Source organism: Epinephelus fuscoguttatus, linkage group LG5 (assembly GCF_011397635.1).
Source record: "Epinephelus fuscoguttatus linkage group LG5, E.fuscoguttatus.final_Chr_v1".
NCBI classification, from domain to species: domain Eukaryota; kingdom Metazoa; phylum Chordata; class Actinopteri; order Perciformes; family Serranidae; genus Epinephelus; species Epinephelus fuscoguttatus.
The window spans coordinates 8,231,122-8,250,325 of NC_064756.1; the positions used below are offsets into that span (position 1 = coordinate 8,231,122).

Sequence of the window (19,204 nt, forward strand, 5' to 3'; positions counted from 1 at the left end):
ATGCTTTTCTCTCTGGTCCGCTGTCTCATCCTTCTACTCCTCTTGACCTTAACGGATGCTGGTGAGTTGATGAGAGCTGTGTTCGATTTTACGCACTGTCCTAAAATTGATAACTTGACAGCTTGATGATATACGAAAAGTTGAAGCTCTTTCACACGTGCTGGAAAGTTTTTTTGAAAAGCTGAAGTCATGCATCCAGCACAAATGTGACGAAGCTGAGGCGATCAAGTTTCATTTAATTCTTTGCTCCTCATTTCAGGTTGAGTTTATTTATGTTTGCAGCTGTCAAATTTGCGCTGGAAGACAAAGCAAAACAGATGCTGGTGGTGACAGCGAATCCCTTGGGAGTCTGATGTTAGATGTTGAATGCTCCTGAAATAGATCCAAGACTTTGTAGGTAGAGTTTTAGGTATTTTTGTCAACCATCACATCAAAGACATGAACATATGCTTTTTCATAATCAATGAAGCAGCTGGTAGAGCTGCATTGGAGCCTTCTTAGAGCAAGTTCTCAGCTCTGGTATTGGCCAGCAGATCAGTTTAGTTAACACAAACCATTACAGTTTGTAATGACCCCATGACTGTGCACATTTCTCTCCTTTCCCTGTTACTCGGTTTCTTTACTGAAACCAGGGCGCACCCTGATTAAGATCAAGGAGCGAGTGCGTAATCTCCAGCTGCAGAAAGCCAAGCAGCTCCTCCTGACGCACACAGCCAGCGGTCGTCAGCCTCTCAGACATGTGAAGGAGGGCAGGATTCACCAGCAGCTGGACCACTTCAACCGAAAAGACGTCAGCACCTTCCCACAGGTAGAGAAATGTCAGTGATCAGTGATCTGACAGTGTGAGTGCATAGAGCAAGTGTAACATGATAAAGGCCTGACATTTGAGACATAAAAAGCGATGGAAGATTTGACTTTGAAAAGGTGTGATGATGATAAAAGAACACTGTGAACTCGAAACCAACATAAAGGTAATATTTTATTTAAAGCATAAAACAAGATGGCTTTATACTGTGTGCTATTTCTGATTTTTTTTTTTTAATGCAAAGCTGGTAAAGCAAGTAAAAACAGCTGCCTTGCCATTCTGTCCCACTGAGCTCTGCTGCTGTGGTGAAAAACTCTGCAGTTCAAAGCTTGACTTTGCAAAATCAGCAGCTCTTGTCAGCAGTGAGTGAGCTTTCTATCTGGAAAAATCTACAATAAATTTAACCTTTTCATCTCCCCAGCTCCACTAAGCACTGACAACATTTCCTGACAGCATATGCAATGTTTCTTTAGCTCTCGCTGCTATTTGAGGCAGCCAATGTGTAAATGTGTACACTGCAGCATTGAATAAAGGATTACTAAGACTAAGAATGTGCTGCTGGGTTGGGTGAACCTGAATAAAGCATTTCTTTCTTTCAGAAATTCTTTGTGAACGAGGCGCACTGGCAGCACCCTGATGGTCCAGTGTTCCTCTTCATTGGAGGAGAAGGGCCCATCTATGAGTTTGATGTTCTGGCAGGTACAGTAGGATTCAGCATATGCACGCACCTGTCTGTCACACGCTCTCAAACAGCAGATAAAACACTGAAAACAGCTGACACTCCCTCCCAAGATTCGGAAATAAAAGTGGAGACAACAAGTGAAGCATCATATTGTGTGTTAGTAAGATGATATTTGCTGGTGAGCATATGCTTAATCTTTTCTGCCCTACACCCACCAAATCCTCACTTTTATTCTTCCCATGTTTCCATTAGTTAAATTTTGGATTTTAAATTGGTGTTCTTCAAAATCTTTCTGCTGGGAATAGTGCCTCGTGCTTCTTCATGCCATTTTTTTTGCTCCGCAGAACTTGTAGCTGTTTAATCCCCTCACACTGTTGGCGTATTGCTTGTATTAAAAAAAAAAAAAAAAGTATTAGACTTTGCTGCACTCTGAATCTTATCTGCTTTGACCATGTTTTTCCAGGTCACCATGTTGACATGGCTGAAGAGAACGGGGCCCTGCTATTGGCTCTGGAGCACCGTTTCTATGGTGACAGCATCAACCCTGACGGCCTCAAAACGGAGAACCTGGCAGACCTGAGCAGCCAGCAGGCGTTAGTGTTGGCTCCCTAAGTGTGTGTGTGTGTGTGTGTGTGTGTGTGTTGTGGATGTGTTCGTCACATCACTTCCTTCCTCATTGCATATGTATGTGCGTGTGTCTTTTTCTGGTTTGTATATATTTATTCACTTTTCCCTCTCCTTCTGTCTGTCTATATCTGTGAGTATGTGTGTGTTGCCATCCAAAATCTTCAATGACCAAACCCTTGCATTAGAGGTTGTCTGCTGCAACCTCATTGCTAGAATAAATGCTGGCATTGTACCTGTCTGCAAACCATGCATATGTAACTTGCATAGCAGCTATGTTGAAACCTTTCAGCAACGCTATGGGTGACAAATGGCGGCACAGTGGTGCAGTGATTAGCATTGTCAGAGTGGGTTTACACCAGGTACTCCGTCTTCCTCCCACAGTCCAAAGATGTGCAGGTTAATTGGTGACTCTAAATTGTCCATAGGTGTGAATGTGAGTGTAAATGGTTGTCTGTCTCTATGTGTCAGCCCTGTGATAGTCCGGCGACCTGTCCAGGGTGAACCCTGCCTCTCACCCAATGTCAGCTGGGAAGCGGTCATGTTTAGTCACAAAACCAACTTGGTTGTGGTTAGGAAAAGCTCATGATCTGGCTTAAAACACCTGCACAATTGCCTCTGGAAACGGCACCATGTGTCGCTAAAAATACCCAGGTATGGTGGCACAAATGCCACTGGAAATGTTGTGACGTCTTGCTAACGAACAGCCAGTTTTATTGTTTGTCAGTCTCAAACAGTGGTCTGCACACGCCCTCCATCATCTCCTCCACCTCCCCACGAGGAAAGTCAGCTTATATACATGTGATCTATCTGTGGTTTGCAGTAACTACAATGCCAATCAACAACGTTCTGGCCTCGTCTTGGTGCAGAGTCATAGTAACGGATACACTGTTATTGTAAGCCACTTTTAAAAATAGATCAAATAAAAAAACAGAACATTTTTTAGTCCCAGGAAACCCAAGCACATTTTCCAGGACAGTCAGTTAAAGTCAAGACAGGTGGTACATATGTGAACAACTCTTCTCTCCACACCTCATATATCCTCCTTATGTATTCTATATTTTAAACACAGTGAAGTGGGAGATAGTGAGTGTGTTTCTGCATGTGTGTCCCATGTATGCCTCTGTCTTTCTGGCTCCATTACATTTGTATGTCTGTGCATGTATTTATAATGTGTGTTAGGTGAAAGACTGAAATGATAACACAACATTTTTGTGTGTTTTTTTTGTCCAGGCTTGCTGACTTGGCTGTTTTCCACCAGTACATCAGCCAAAGCTTCAACCTGAGCCACAGGAACACCTGGATCAGCTTCGGAGGCTCGTACTCCGGAGCTCTGTCCGCCTGGTTCAGAGGAAAGGTGCAAAAGACACTTTCAGGCACAAAACACAGTTAATTCAATGTCACTCAGGTCTTATAATAATAATAATAATCATTATATACCTTATTTGTTCAAATCCTGTCTGTGGCTCTAAGACCTAAGCCCATTCTTCCTTACTGAAGATGAAAATCAAAAATTAATCCATCGGTTAATCAAACACACCCCAAAAAAAGCCTAAATAATTTCCTAAAACAGCTGGGCACTGTAGATTTTGGCAAATATAACTGAAAGAGAAGTAACTAGTTCATCGTAACGAACATGTCAGGTACAACAGAGTCACTCATTGATGTTTTTGACGCAGAGGAAGAACAAATATACAGCTGATACTTGTTAAAAGGATAAATTCATTGTTGGTATTTTCTAATTTGATTCCCTAATAATAAAAGAGATACTTTTACAAGACTTATCCTTTAATACATCTCTTCTCATGTGTGACCCCTTTAAAAATGGGTGTGGAGCAACTTTATATTGAATCCCTAAATATGTTTGTCTTTGTTCCTCTTGTATTCTACTGCAGTTTCCCCACCTGGTGTACGGAGCTGTGGCCTCCTCTGCACCTGTCATGGCAAAGTTGGACTTCTCTGCCTACAGCGATGTAAACTGGCACAAACCACGGTCACAGTATTTACGTATTAACCAGGGAGTAGTTAGGATTTTTAAAATACTGAGGTCATGAGTCCACATGCTCCCCTGTGCAACTCAGCCTTGCATTTATTTATTTTTATCTCCCAACATTATTGTCTGATTGCTGATGAAAAGCCACATGTGGTTGAGAGTTCTACATCTCTGTATCTATATTATCTGTGTGTAAACATACAACGCCCATGGAGTCATAGAACGTATTTAAGCCACCTCAATTCACAAGAGTCTCACTGAGGTCATGATAAGAGCTTCACTTGCAGTATTGCTGTTTGTCATCAGTTAGCCTATTGACACACACCTGTGATAAATAACCACATTCTCACTTTCACATCTGTGATTTCCTGTTGCAGAGTGTTGGCGTGAGTCTCATGAACGAAGCAGTTGGTGGCTCAGAAAAGGTGTGAAGACAACCACCTGTCTGTGCACTATGACAGGCACAGCATTTCCATCTGTTTCATGTGTTAAATTCACTCTGGTCCTCCCCTTGCAGTGTCTGGCTGGTGTGCGGGAAGCTTTTGCTGCTGCGGAAGCACTGATGAGCAGGAATGCCAGCCGGGTGGCCAGGGATTTTGGCTGTTGTCAGATCCCCAAGGATCTTGATGATCAGGTGACTGCAGTGCAGTGTGTGTGTGGGTATGGGTGTTAGTGGTTACATAAGGGTACATAAGACATCAAAACAGGACTTGAAATCAAAGCGTTCATCAAACCTCCTACTGGTGTTAGTCTGTGCACTTAATAGTAACATCAGTTGTAAGATAAGAAACCAGAGTATATCAGTATGTGATTCCTGACTCTTATATTGACATACTTTTCAACTAACCCATATTATACTTCAACAGCATAACTGAATGCATTTTTTTTTATCTATTTTATTTATTCAACCCATATTTAACCAGGTATGTCCTGTTAAGATCAGCAATCTCTTTTACAAGGAGGACCTAGCCACAACAGCAACATACAGAAAGTTACAGCCAAACAACACACAATAAAAAACATAAAAGATATACAGTAACATGTAAACATATTAGAACACCTATGTACAATGACAAGACCCAGATTCATTCATCCTTGTACTTATGAGAGCTTTAAAATCACACAGAGAGACCAATTCACATAGTTTTTGTGTGAGGGAGAGGAGCAGAGCACATAAAAACTTTCTTTCCCAGCTCAGTCGGAGCACTAAGAACAGACAGCAAAACTAAGTCTTGAGATCTCAGACTGTAGCTACAGTCAGATCTCTGTTCAATCAAAGTACAACTGTACAAAGGGAGGTTACCCAGTATGGCTTTATAAATGTACAAAAACTAGTAACTGGGCCTACAAAATGTCAGAGATCTGAGTGCACTATGCAGTATCTAACATGTACTAACAATGTGCTGATGCATTCATGTAGAACAAATCTTGAACCGGAAAAACGAAGCAGCAACAAGTCTATTTCTGGCCTCAAAGGAGAAACAGGACATGTTCCTGAAATAATATCTGAACTTCAGCCAGGTTTGGCTTCTGGCTTCAGTGTCCCACCCCAAGATTTTCATCTGGCTACCCCGCTGAAACATTTTGGTGATGCAACTGGTTTAATAAAGCAGACATAGAACCCTTAAGGCCAAAACCGGCGGCGTGCGACGCGTGTCAAAACAACCGCCCCCATTATTTTCTATTTACAAACCCATACCGGCGGCGGCTCGACGCGCGTCGACGTGCCGCACCGCGGCACTTTACGCTATTGTCCTATTTTTCCAGCGTCGCCGCCTTTGAAAAAGCGTTATTTTGTACTTCCCAGCCTAGCGGACAGGAGTGTGCAATAGAAATCCGGTTGACGCCCCGCAGCGCGACTCTTTTTGTATGTGTTGGTAGAGGTACTTGACTCGCGTCAATGACGCCGCCGTCATATGACGCCGCCCGTGTGTTTTCGCCTTAGTGGCATCCTGTTTTTCTAAATTTGCCATTTCAACTGATGTGTGAAAACTTTTTCTCTTGGTCAATGTTTTGATGAATAGAAAGAATAAATTCGAGTTGAACTCACTTGAACGTCTGTTTAAAACAACACAAATCTTCAGTTTGATCTTATTTTAAGGTGGGTCTTTACAGAGGTTGGCTGATTTCCACACTCTGTCTGTGTCACTGGGACCAGGTGGTTTACTGAAACAGTGAGCACCAAAGAATACAATAATTTATTGAAATTTATTAAATGTTGGTAAACAAGAAAAATATGTGTCCATTTCTCAATTTCCTTGTAAGTTATTCATATTCCCTTAGTCTGTATGGGTCCACCAATCGAAAGAATCAAAAGGGTTTTTCATAAAAAATTATTGTGAGTACTGTTTTAACAGAATGAAGTAATGTCATAACTCTTGCTCTCTGATGCAGAGCTAAATCAAATGAGTTATTCATAATTCATGTTATTCGAAGCCAAATTTTTATACGAGTAATATTCAAACTAGTTTAAATCAACAATTTGATAGTATTTTCCATCTTTGCTGAGTAACAGTCTTGTGTGAAAGGATTTAATGACCTGTCCTAAATATACGCCTGTTGAGCTCAGTGATTTTAGCAAATAATAGCCTAGGCTTCCACTTAAAGTTTTAAGGTATTTCAACCAACTTTTTATTCAGTGGTTATATTTCACATACATTTTATTAGTGCATTTGAGACAAATATTAATGGCTCTTATCATAAAACTACACTCTTTATTCTATTCAACCCACCTTTTTTATTGTTGCTTTTTCAATTCTGATTCAGAATAAATAACTCTTTAACCATACATCTCTACTTCAGATTGAGCTGATGCAAAACCTGGCCGACATCATCCTGGGAACAGTGCAGTACAATGAAGAAGGGGTGCTCATGTCTATTGATGAGATCTGTGCTGTGATGACTAATAAGAGCGAGGCATGTGAGGAGGAGGTGGAGGCTTACAACCGCCTTGTTAAGCTTTCACAGGTACGGAAAACACACTCTCAGATGGCACAAGATGAACTCCTGTTTGTTGTTTGCCTTTTTCATGCACAGTACAACCACCAGATGTCACCATGGAGCAATTTTCTTGGCCTGTAGCCCCCCTGAGTTTAACCACGAAGGTGCAACTATTTAGGATTTCTTTTGGCAGCAGGACTATGTGGTCAAGCACCCAAGGGTACATGTTTTCTATGTTTTTTTTCCTCTGTATGTGTGTGTGTGTTTGTGCAGATCTACCACTCTACCAGCGAGGAGCCATGTCTGGATATCTCCCATGAGAAAACAGTGAAGAACCTGATGGACACGTCCGTCCACTCAGGCCGGAGAGCAGAGAGACAGTGGACTTACCAGACCTGCACCGAGTTTGGCTTCTGTACAACACACACACACACACACACTCACATGCATACAGCAACACGTACATAATCAACCATCATTCTGTCTTTGGCCTGACACCCTTTCTTTGTCTGTGTGTGTAGACCAGACCTGTGAGGATGCCACCTGTCCGTTCTCTGGGATGGTGACCCTTCAGTCCCAGACTGAACTCTGCCCCATACTGTTTGGCATCTCCCAGCATTCCCTGCCTGGACGCATTGCCTTCACAAACACCTACTATGGAGGAGACAACGCACACACACACAGGGTCCTCTATGTCAACGGTGAGACTGGGTTTACAAGAGACCAAATCATAGCAGATGACTAAGAAAAAAAATCTATATCATCATTTCCACAGGTGGAGTTGATCCATGGCGAAAGCTGTCAGTGGTCCAGGACAGGACTGAGGAAGGTGATGAAGCTCAGACCATTTTCATTAAGGACACCGCTCACTGTGCTGACATGATGAGTGGGAGAGTCACAGACCGCTGCTCGCTCAAGAAAGCCAGACAGGTATGTATGCCTCAATAACATGTTACTGTGTAATCTTCATAACAGACACAAAGATGATGAAGTCCTTAAAACATTCCCTCTGCTTACCTCTCAGGAGATTGAGAAGCATGTGGTCGGCTGGCTGAAGATGGCTGCACAGGAGAAGGTCTGATCAGATCACATTATAACCTGATCAGCTCTTATCGCTGTTTCCTTAAACAGATAGGAAGCAGTTAATAAGCTGGTGTGCGGAGCTGCTCTGATCTCTCTCATCTTCTTCCTCCTCCTCCTCCATTTCCTCTCTGAGCACACCCTGTTCTCCACCTCCGCACTGTCCATCCATAGCTCATCACTGTGCTCGATTTGTGTGTTTGTGTGGACTGTCTTTTTTTAAAAGTGTCTTTACAGATGTTTATCCTGATTTTAAAGTTATTACTAATTTGGAAATGCAGATAGAGCTCCTTTTATGCTTCTCTTCCCTTGCTAGTTTAGATTTGATATTTGTAGAGAATTTTAAAGTTTACATGTACTGAATTTATAAGTGTTTATGGGTATGCTCTTTTTTTTTTTTTTTTTTTTTTTTTACAGTATCCATCACTTGCCATAACCCTGTAGTATCACTAGGGTGCGATATTGCTACACATGTGTCAAACCCTGTTCTTGCTCCTCATTCTCTGTGAAACACAGAGAATCAAAATGCTGGTATTCATCTGTTGTCCCTAATAAAAGGCAGGAAGTGTTGGTATTGTGAGGCCTCTGTGTAGATTTATTTCCATCATTATGGGGCATTTGTCATGAGTCAGTAAGGGGATTGAACGTGTGATGTCACAGTGTATCTGCGGCTGTGATACAGTTGAGTTGTTGTGTTTGTAACAGCGTTGGAGAGTGTTTGTGTTGGAAGAGTGAGGAAGCACCAGTTGTCCGAAGGCCATCTGTTTACTCTGGGCTGCAGTGCAGTGCAGTGTGTGTGTGTGTGTGTGTGTGTGTGTGTGTGTGACCCTATCAGTAGGGGGTCAAAAGTGGGAGGTCATGACCCTGCTGACCCCGTGGGAGTGGAGATCATCAATCAGCTAGGGGCTGGACAGAGCAGCAGGGGGACACACACACAAACACACACGCATACACACACACACACACACACACACACACACACACACACACACACACACACACACCTCTAGATACTGTAACACAGAGATGTACCTTGGAAACAATATATAAAACACATCAAAAGCACATTTGAATCCAACAAGTTTGATGAATGCAAAGAAATACAATAGAAATGTTATATTCAAAGCTGCACTCACACACACACACAAACACACACGATTACATGCATTAAAGCCTCTCATACGAGCTTTCATACAGGCTTTCTTATTCATGGGAACCTCCCAGATGCTATCACACACCGCGGCCCAGAGACAAAGCTTTAAAGATGGAAAGAAAGTGAATAAACTCAAAGCACTTTTTCACTGCAGTATTTCCATTTCATCCTGTTTCTAACTATTGTAAACAAGTACACCCACACACACACACAGTTACACACACTCCGAGAGCCACTATCAGGGTTATCAGCCAGCACTTGGAGAGCGACAGGGCATGCTTTTTCTCTCTCCTCAATTCCTCCTCCCCCTCCTCCTCCTCCTCCAGCCTGTCCTGTTGATCAATGAGGAAGTTCTTGGGCCTCAACTATTAATCAGAGCCTATCGGCTATCTGTCTGCAGAGCCAACCAATCACGGCCCTCCGACAGCTGGGCCATGAAAAATGTGGCCCGGGTGGATGGAGGGGAGGTTGGGGAGTTTGGGGCGGAGGGTGGCGGCGGGGTCGATGAGGAGAGGAGGGAGGTGAAGGAGCACTCTATCAGCTCCGAGTCAGGTCACGACTGCACAACTGCACTTTGTGCACATACAGTGGTTTCTTAACATACAGAAATGAGCACACAGGTTTCATGATTGGTGCACGCATGATGATTCACTTCAGTAGACACATTTTGTTCCCGATTCAGTGTTGAATTTAGGCCTTTTACAGGCATGTAGCACCCACTGTGTTACCGCTGCTTTCACTTGGGGAGCGGTTAGAGTGACAGAATCAGACTAAAATATAATGAACACAGTGTTTTTATGGGTTTGCAGCAGAAAGCTCCCCACTGAGGACTATAAGGCTGCTGATCTGTTGTCCAATAACGCGGCCTGTCCTCGCGCCACAAAGCTTCATCAACACACTCCCATCCCTCTTCTGCATAATCACCATGCTCACACTCATCCATTCACATCTTATTGCCATGATTAGATTACATCTAATGCTATTACACCGCACCCATCTCTCTCCCCACCTCTGTCTCCCTCCTTCCTTCCCTCTCTCTCTCTTTCTCCCTCATCATGGATTTCTTGCAGATCTTATTAGTGCGTGATGCGGACCAGGTCTCCCACTTTGGATTTATGAACCCTCAAGACTTCTCTCCTTTAATCTCCCTCTCCTCCTCCGCTCCCTTCCTGCATCTGTCCATCTATCATTCCCAGGGTTGGCTTGGGCGGAAGAGTATTAATCCCTTCATCCCATCTCTCACTCCTCTGGACAGATGAGGAGGTGGAGGAGGGAGATGGGGATGGAGGATGGGAGGAGGCGGTGGGGTAGAGGGGAAGGAGACCTCAGATTACTTTTCATAATATTTCTGTAGCATTGTAGGAAAAATTGAGCTGCATTACAGGTAATGTATGCAGATTTATTAGATGATAGGTCACTGCTTTGATTCCTTCAACAGGTATGAGGATGAGCTGGAGATGCTGCAGAGTGAGTGTGTGTGGGCGGAGTGCAGAGGATACAGATGGGATGATAAACAACTCAGTGTGTGTGTGTGTGTGTGTGTGTGCTATCGAGTTGTTTGCATGTTTATGTTGTGCGTGGTTGTGTGTATATGCCATAATGGGGTTTATGGAAGAACTGTGTACATGCAAAGTGAGCAACTTGCAAAAGGGCAACAGATACTGCAGTGTATTACCTGTTGAACATATTTTCAGTACATATTCCAGTTTTAGCGGAGGTGAAGGCACACTTTCACGTCAGTATACTTAGGTAGAAACAAGGGCGTAGCACCAAATTCTGGGTCCTATGCCTAGGCAGTCTCTGTGGGGCCCCCTGCCCTTCCTCTGTTGACCCATATCTCTTACAAGCACCTTTTGAATTTGTATTCTTTAAGCAAATGATAATGCATACTGACATTTTAGCAGCATAAGCAGTCACTCACACGACTCTACTGTAGTTGTGTTTAGAGACCATCCTGGTGCAGGGGAGGACTAAACCATTTTGAGCATTTATGGGGTGAGCCGGGCCTCAATTTTGGCTAGACCACAAAAGCAAAGCTGTCCGTGAGTGCGTGAGTGAGTGAGTGACTGACTGACTGACGACGTCACACCATCGGTCGAAGTGACTGATGATGTAAGTGTTGAAGTTTCCTCATTGGCTGTTGCTCTTTTGAAACAAATAGGCGCTGACACGGTGACAGAGCCATCATTTTCTGTAACCAGTGTGATCACATGGTGGAATTAGCAAGCTAGAGATCTAATTAGCCAGCTGAGACTCTCTTGTCACAGCATAGGAAAGCACATTGTTATCATCGGATGAGTGACGGCTTTCTTCAGTTCATTTTCAGGTAGGCCTAACCACTGTAATGCTGGCATGAAAATATGGTGGAATTAGCAAGGAAGCTAGCTAGCTAAATAGGGGAGCGTGCCTATGTTCCCACAGCCCTGTGTTCCCCCAGCTCTATGTTCCCACATTTCCTTTTTCATAAATTTGTATCAGATTTTATCCCCCTTTCTTCCAATTTGGTAACCAAATACACCCAACCTATTATCCCCCCTAACCCTACCCCAACCCTTGTGGGAGGACAAGGTTTAAATTGAAGGGAAATGTAGGAACACAAGACCTAATTTTGAAAATGTCCTAGAAATGTGGGAACATAGGGTTTAATTTTGAGAAAAATTTTAGAAATATGGGAACTGTGGGAACATAGAGCCTAATTTTGAAAATGCCCTAGGAATGTGGGAACATAGGGCTGTGGGACTATTGGGCTGTGGGAACATAGGGCTAACCCCCTAAATAGCCACCTGTGGTTGAAATGGCAGTTTTAGACAGGAATGAGAGGATCATCTGATCAGTTTGTTTGAGAAACAGCCGTGTCTGTATGACCTAAGCCTTAAATGTATTCAAACGTCACTGACAATTATGTTTACAGTGTCAGAGTGGGTGTTGCCCCCATCATGAGGAAAAAGTGGAAGTAAGGCATTGAAGATTGAAACTGAAATAAATATAGTTAAAATGTTGGAACAGGTGGCGCCACAATGACAAAATTCTCTATTTGGTAATCAGCTCTGATAGGAAGTTTTAAACTATCATTATGGGCAGAACTTGGCTCCGATATTTGTAGATGGCTGCACAGCCTTCACCAGTCACAACCGGAGCCAAAGAGGGGAGGAGTTCAAGATATTCTCACCCCAACCTCGTCACGTATCGATGTTTGGTCATGGACTTTCCATGTCTAGATACAATTACCCTGGGTGCATTGGTTGGTGACGTTCTGAGACGCCGTGTCAAGTTCTGCCTGTTACATACATTGTCTTCTTTCAAAATACACTTCAGTTTTCACAGGAAATGTAACGTTTACATACAGTCTCTTTCAAAATAAATGCACTACGTTGGTAAAGCCTTGTGACTTGACATTTTTTTAAACCTTCAACAACTAACACCTAATGGTTAGGTTTAGGGAAAAAAGAACAAGGTTTGGCTTTATAATCTTACAGGACACCAGCACCACTCTCCTGGGTTAAAGCTAGTGTTTGTTGGACCCATGCACCACCTCTGCCCGCCCTACTCAAACTTTGGTCGCCTTAAAGGGAAATTTCGGTTTATTTCAACCTGTCTCCTATCGTCCTAAATTTGTTTCAAGTGACTCGTGACGAAAAATAATAGTTAGCATGTTAGCTGTTAGCCTAGATACAGCCGGGGCGCATAGTAGCGTCAGACCTGTTAAAACTTAATTGAACAGGCATCCCTTCAAGTGCAAAGTTAGTCCACTAAACAAGCTTTTTTCCACAAAGACCGCCTCATATTGTTAGGATAAATGTCAGAGAACATAGAAAATGGCATGTAAACGTGTTTCCAAAGCGCGGCCGAAATATATCTCGCCAGCTCTAGATAAAGCCCAGCTGGATACTAACGTTACTCCAGGTGGAGGTGTCTCGTCCCGGGACACATCCAGACCTTGAAAATAAGGCTGCAACCGGTCCCATTCCTTGCAACAGAGGCATTGCTCTTCTGTGGGCACTGGGGCACAGCATTCACAAGTACACCACCGATCTCCAGAGCTACGCAGCCTTGCAGCAGCCATTCCTCCTCTCTCGTCCTCTACCTGTTGCGCCTTTCTCTCTCTCCTCCTCCGTTCTTCAATTTCACGAAGCTCTTCATCAGTGTATCCTTCCAGCTGTTGCTGCTTGTTCAGGCAAGGTATGAGATCGCTGCTTGTTCTCGCGAGATTTCGGCCGTGCTTTGGAAAGCAGTGCTAGATGATAAACAAACATGGCAGCACACCGGTAAGGTAAGACAACACGTTTACATGTCGTTTTCTATATGTTCTCTGACATTTATCCTAACGATATGAGGCGGTCTTTGTGGAAAAAAAGCTTGTTTAGTGGACTAACTTTGCACTTGAAGGGATGCCCGTTCACTTAACTTTTAACAGGGCTGACGCTACTAATGCGCCCCGGCTGTATCTAGGCTAACAGCTAACATGCTAACTATTATTTTTCGTCACAAGTCACTTGAAATAAATTTAGGACGATAGGAGACAGGTTGAAATAAACCAAAATTTCCCTTTAACTGTCGTTCGTGTCCCACTGCTTTTCCCATTGACACCCCCGCGTGCCATTAAACTATAACGCTGACCAGCCGCATATCATGCTGACATTAAAGGACTGCTTTTTTGTCAATGTCTGATGTCACAAGTCACTGCCCAAATGCCATAACCATGTCTAAGTGTACCGTTCTTCATTTAAACATGCATTTACATGAATTTTTGGGCTGGACCAGAACAACTGGGCCAACTCTGTAAGCAGAAACCAAGACGAACAAAGTCTGTGACGCTTACAGTTTCAAATTAAAAGCCCTCTAGTGTTTCATGCACGGTCCAGCCAGACTAGGTTTTGACCTGGTCTTGTTCAGTACAAAATTCAGTCTTTCAATGGATTTATTCAGCCAATTTTGATTTAGTTATACAAAAAATTGCAAACAAAACCAAACTATTCAGTCCAGGCTTTTTAAGGGCCCCCTCCCATTGGGGACCTGGGTAATAAGTCCTACTCCCCCCACCGCTATGACGCCCCAAAACCATATATACTGTGTGTTTAGTAGAATGTACCATATGTTTCATTGTTGAACTTCAACAGAATAATGCATCCGCAAGCACTTAAAAGAGAACTTAACATTATCTTTATCACAGATTACTTATTATGCTCAGCCCCCCTCCTCACACACTAATGTTGATGTTTGTCTAACATGTACACACACGCACACACACACAGTATTTTCAACAGAATCCAATAAGCTCTGGAAAATCAATTGGGGTGATCAGGACACTTAATGAGTCCAGTCCTTGCAGGCCTAATTCTCCAGAAGGCGAAGAAACAAATTCAGAGCAAAGAAAAGAATTAAACCTTTGACCAGCAGTCAGAGTAAAGCCGAGTCCCCTCACACACTCCCCCCCCTCCCCTCCATCCAAGCCCTAGCAGTGACAGGTAGATTAAGGGGCGTGATAGATGCCCTTCTCTGTATCTCCCTCTCTCCTACCCCCCCACCCCCTTTCCCTCCCCTCCATCCATCATGGCGGCTGGTGTAATTGCGGCTGCGTGGGGCTGGCAGAGGGAGCCTCCATCCATCTCCTTAACAACAAACAGTCAGGAGGACGGATGGCGCTGCGCTCCCCAGTTAATCTCCATCTATAAGAGGGAGGGGCAGCGAGGAGGAGGAGGGATGGAGCAGGAGAGGAAGAAAATAACAGAGGGGAGAAAGGTAGTGTTGGCTTACTATAAACAAAAAGAGATGGAGAGGAGGGAAGGATGGGGAGATGGTGAGAGGCCATGCCCAAACAGGTAGAACCCTCAGTGAAGGAAGAGGAATGACCCAGGAGGGCTCGGGAAAATGGATGGAAAGTTTGCAAACAGGCTGCAAGTGCAGATAAGGGTGGATTTGCTAAGCGAGCGTGCCAGAAGAAAGCAGGAGAGATGGTGGGAGGAAGGGAGGGGGGCAAAAATTTATGTCTATGTGGCCAGACGACCCAGAAACTGGAGAGGCACAGGCTCATAAAAATGCACTCTGCAACCCCTCGACTACCCCTCACTTCTACCCGTTTCCTTCCCTCATCCTCGTGTTCTCCCTTTACTTCTCTCCATCATTTGGCTCCCTCTGCCTCGTGTAGCCGGTGGAGGGTCACACGGCTCTCTGATGTTTTGGTGTGGTTGTGTGCGGTTGCCAAAGGTCACGGCAGCCATATTTTCTTAATGGCGGAGTCACTAAAGTCAACAAGGCTGGGTGGCCCTTTACTTTTTTCCATCTCTGTCCTGTAGAGTCAAGTAAACTAGACTTTTTTGGCAAGGTGAGGGTAGCAGTTTGAAGAGGTTGTTATTTTACACCTTGCAGATGATGCATTGGCATTTCAACAGCTGGCAACATCATATTTTTGTTGGCACCAACAGCATCATGGAAGGTGAAAATTACAGACGACAAAAGCAACTTGTAAAAAAGAAAAATGTGGCATTTTTTTGTTTGCTACCTAGTGGCCGAGTCTGTTTCTAATCTCATACACAAAGACATATGCAGTCTCGCACGTAAACATCCACAGTCATACACACAGTCTCACAAACACAGCTTCCTTCTCTGCTTGTTGTTTCCTGTTTTCTAGCCCAGGGCATCGCCTGCAGTGAGGCCCGACTTAGAATAGGAGCACCTTGACACTGACCCACCAGCACGCAAGCAAACAACTAAGCAAGCACACAAAGACACACAAACATGCACCGCCATCATGGACACACTTGCATGTGAGTCGGAGCGCACGCCCTCAACAGGCCTTGGTGGGTGCAGGGGAGCGAGCACTTGAGCCTTGACGGGGAGTGACAAATAACTGCAGCAGCCTTGACATGCAGAATGGTCCCACAGTGAACCTGCCTGACTGATATTCAGCCGTGTGGTGCAGGAGAGGAGCTTGTTTCTTACAGCAGAGCTCCATAACCAGAGGGAATCTGGTAAACCTGCATTCACCTGGAAGTTTGCCTTCAGACAAGTAACCATTTCTGCATATTAAAACCAACAATGCATTTAACAAAACAGAGTGTAAATGAGAGTATACAAGTCATATGCTGCTGAGAAGATCTGACATGATGCTCAAACTTAAAGATTTATATAGTAGGTAGAATTTTATGTTCAGTTTGTTACAGTGTTAACAAGACGATAAGAACATCTTCTAAAGGCATCAAAAGGAAAACTATTTCATGTTGGAGCAGAAAATAGAAAATTTGCCTTCCATTGGCTGTACGTCTTCATTGTTTTAATAATAATTGCAAAACCAACCAAAGTTTTACCATTAAAGGCTCTGTTTTCTTTCTTCTGACCTTACTAAAACTCAATGTATAGAAAAGTATTGAACAGAAATAAAGTAGGGCTATTTACAGAACACAACAAAATCTCACAAAACATAACATTCAGAACATTTTGTGAGACGTTATTTTGTCTGAAATATCGTTATTTTCTAAAGTATTGTGCAGTTTTGTGCTTCCTGAAATGTTGTGTTTTCTAAAGTTTCATAGTGTTTTGTGAAATGTTCTTGTGTTTTCTGAAGTATCGTTGTTTTCTAAAATATTGGCGAGTTTTGTGAAATGTACTTTTCAGAAACATTGTAGTTTTCTAAAAAAAAATAAATAAAATGTACTGTTTAGTGAAATGTTGTTGTGTTTTGTGAGATGTGTTGTTTTCTGAAACATCATTGTTTTCTAAAGTATTGTAGTGTTTTATGAAGCGTTGTAATGTTTGGACCCTCAGGGCCACCATACCAAAGTATTTCCTGTTTTGTAATAAAGGCCATGGACTATTAAAACATTTGTGTTCACCAAAAAGAGCATTTACACTTAAATAAATGTCCATAATGTTATCATACAGTGATCCTACATATGTTTGAGATACTTTTCTCCTCTGAATAAAGTTATAAAACTCCAGTGTCAGAAATCTAAATGGGCTTATTTGGGATTTGTGAAGGCTGCTGTGTAAAAAGTACTGTCAACATTAATCAAAGGTATAAAGCAGATTAAAATTTATTGTATGTAACCATGTTTTACATCTATGGTCTTTATGACCCTATAAGCAGTGCAAAATTACTGTAGAGGACCTCTGAAACATGTCATCTGTAAAACAAAACACTTACTGTAAGAAGTATCAAACCAAAATGAGTGCTAAGTGTGTTTTTGAGCTGTTGAACGGATCTCCAAACATTTAAGTTTACATAAAATAACAGAAATTATTTATTTTTTTGTTAGGATGGATTTCTACTGATAGTTGTTCCCATATAAAGACACTCTGTAACCTGTGAGATTCTTTTTTCTTATTATTTTACTGTAATATTTCACTTCACCCTGCTCTTGTATACGCCTATGCATGGTGACAATACTAAGATAAATCTTGTTCTATGTATACAAGGGTGTGTGATATTAGAGGACATCTGTGTGTCTTTTTGGGGACAACATATGTTGTGTTAACATTATGCAGTGCAGAAAACTACAGGCGTTGTCTCACTAACACAAGGAGAAGTGATAAAAATGTCAGATCCTTTAGTGTCTGTGATGTAAATGAGAGTAATCTACATGTTTAGATAATAGTCCGTTAGATAAATGTTACTGAGACTTTAGATTTATGGTCTGAGTGAAGAAAAACACTGGCCATGACTTGTGATTTGTGAAGGCCCTCCACCAAGAGAAATAATAAACTCCAAAACCCTGTGAAGATAAATTCCTCAGATGATGCTCACCTCAGTGTTAATCCTTTTCATTCAACCTGTTAAAGTGAAAACAAGCCTTGGATCGTCTTTTCCAGCCCATTGACACTGCCTCATGGCTCAGTGTAGGAGGGGGTTGAGCGCTGTGATCACGCCTGCAGGAAACCAGCATCCTGCAGAGTTAAAAGACCCCTGGCTGTACGCACGGTGCGGGGCCCTCACAGGCCGCCCCACGGTCAAACTCCATGCCGCCCACGGAGACGCCTGCCTCGGCCCGCTGTTCCCCGCCAAGCCGCTGCTGATTGAAGTGCAGCCGCCTGTTGGCCCCTCACAGCGGGACCGGGGGAAGAGGAGCGTTTTGAATAATTATTATGTTACTGAGGTGACATTTACAACACAAGACTGGGAGTTTAGCTATTCCACCGACACGTGAAAGGCTTTTCTCCTCTCTGGTTAAAATTAAACTTTCTCACGATGTGTTTTCTCACTTCTCCCAATCAACAAAAGAGGGCCAAAGGGTGACATTTGGGCTGTGTCAAAAGGCTGACTCACAATTGATTGACAATAACAATAAAACACTTTGAAAGCTATTATCAGCCAGTGAATTTCTTGTCATGTAGCACGCTTCAAACTTATTTATGACCCTGTATGAGGAGAAACTTTATTAAAACTCGTTATTTTTGCTGCAAGTGTCCTTAAAACTTAACTCTCCTGCAGGCCAGACACATTTAGATTGCGCAATTTTTCTTTCTGGGTGCATTTAAAAGTGCATATTTCCAATGTGCTGCATTTGTTATCAGACTTATCAAGATTTTGAGGCGAATCCACTGCCACTTTTTAAAAGAAATATCTGTTTCCAAGCTGCAGACACGATCGTGTAAGGGATTTCATACCCAACATAGACTGTTCTTATCACCTTAATTGATTGTCCAGAGTTTAATAGACTGTTGAACGTGCTCCATCGCGCACAGAGCACGATTCTTCTTCTACCCCGAGATAGCGCAGCTGCAGCGGGGATAGGGAGAAAGTGTGGAAGGATGGAGGGATGATGGAGAAGCTCGGGAGGAGAGCCGAGATAAAACGATCGCGGGGGTCTTCTTCTTCTTTTCTGGCGTTTGTGTGTGTGATAAGGAGGAGGAGGAGTAACGGAGGAAGAGGAGGAGGAGGGATGGAGGAAAGGAGGAGGGGGGGCAAGAGACCCCGTCGCGTTTTGACCCTGC

The 19,204-nt window shown here is 43.1% G+C and overlaps 1 protein-coding gene across 1 annotated transcript; it reads left to right on the forward strand.

Annotated features, from left to right (window-relative positions):
* On the forward strand, positions 1-8,531 carry LOC125888857 (thymus-specific serine protease). The gene is made up of 13 exons (XM_049576489.1): positions 1-61; positions 633-808; positions 1,405-1,504; positions 1,951-2,080; positions 3,345-3,468; positions 4,007-4,084; positions 4,482-4,529; positions 4,622-4,738; positions 6,907-7,071; positions 7,318-7,459; positions 7,566-7,745; positions 7,820-7,974; positions 8,069-8,531. Exons 1-13 carry the CDS (start codon positions 1-3, stop codon positions 8,123-8,125), a joined length of 1,533 nt encoding a protein of 510 aa, XP_049432446.1. The 3' UTR covers positions 8,126-8,531.
* The last annotated feature ends 10,673 nt before the right edge of the window (positions 8,532-19,204 follow it).

Coding starts and splice junctions, on each gene's coding strand:
- LOC125888857 (XM_049576489.1), top strand. CDS start 1: ATGCTTTTCTCTCTGGTCCGCTGTCTCATCCTTCTACTCCTCTTGACC. Junction 809..1,404: donor ACGTCAGCACCTTCCCACAG/GTAGAGAAATGT, acceptor TCTTTCTTTCAG/AAATTCTTTGTGAACGAGGC. Junction 7,975..8,068: donor CGCTCAAGAAAGCCAGACAG/GTATGTATGCCT, acceptor CTTACCTCTCAG/GAGATTGAGAAGCATGTGGT.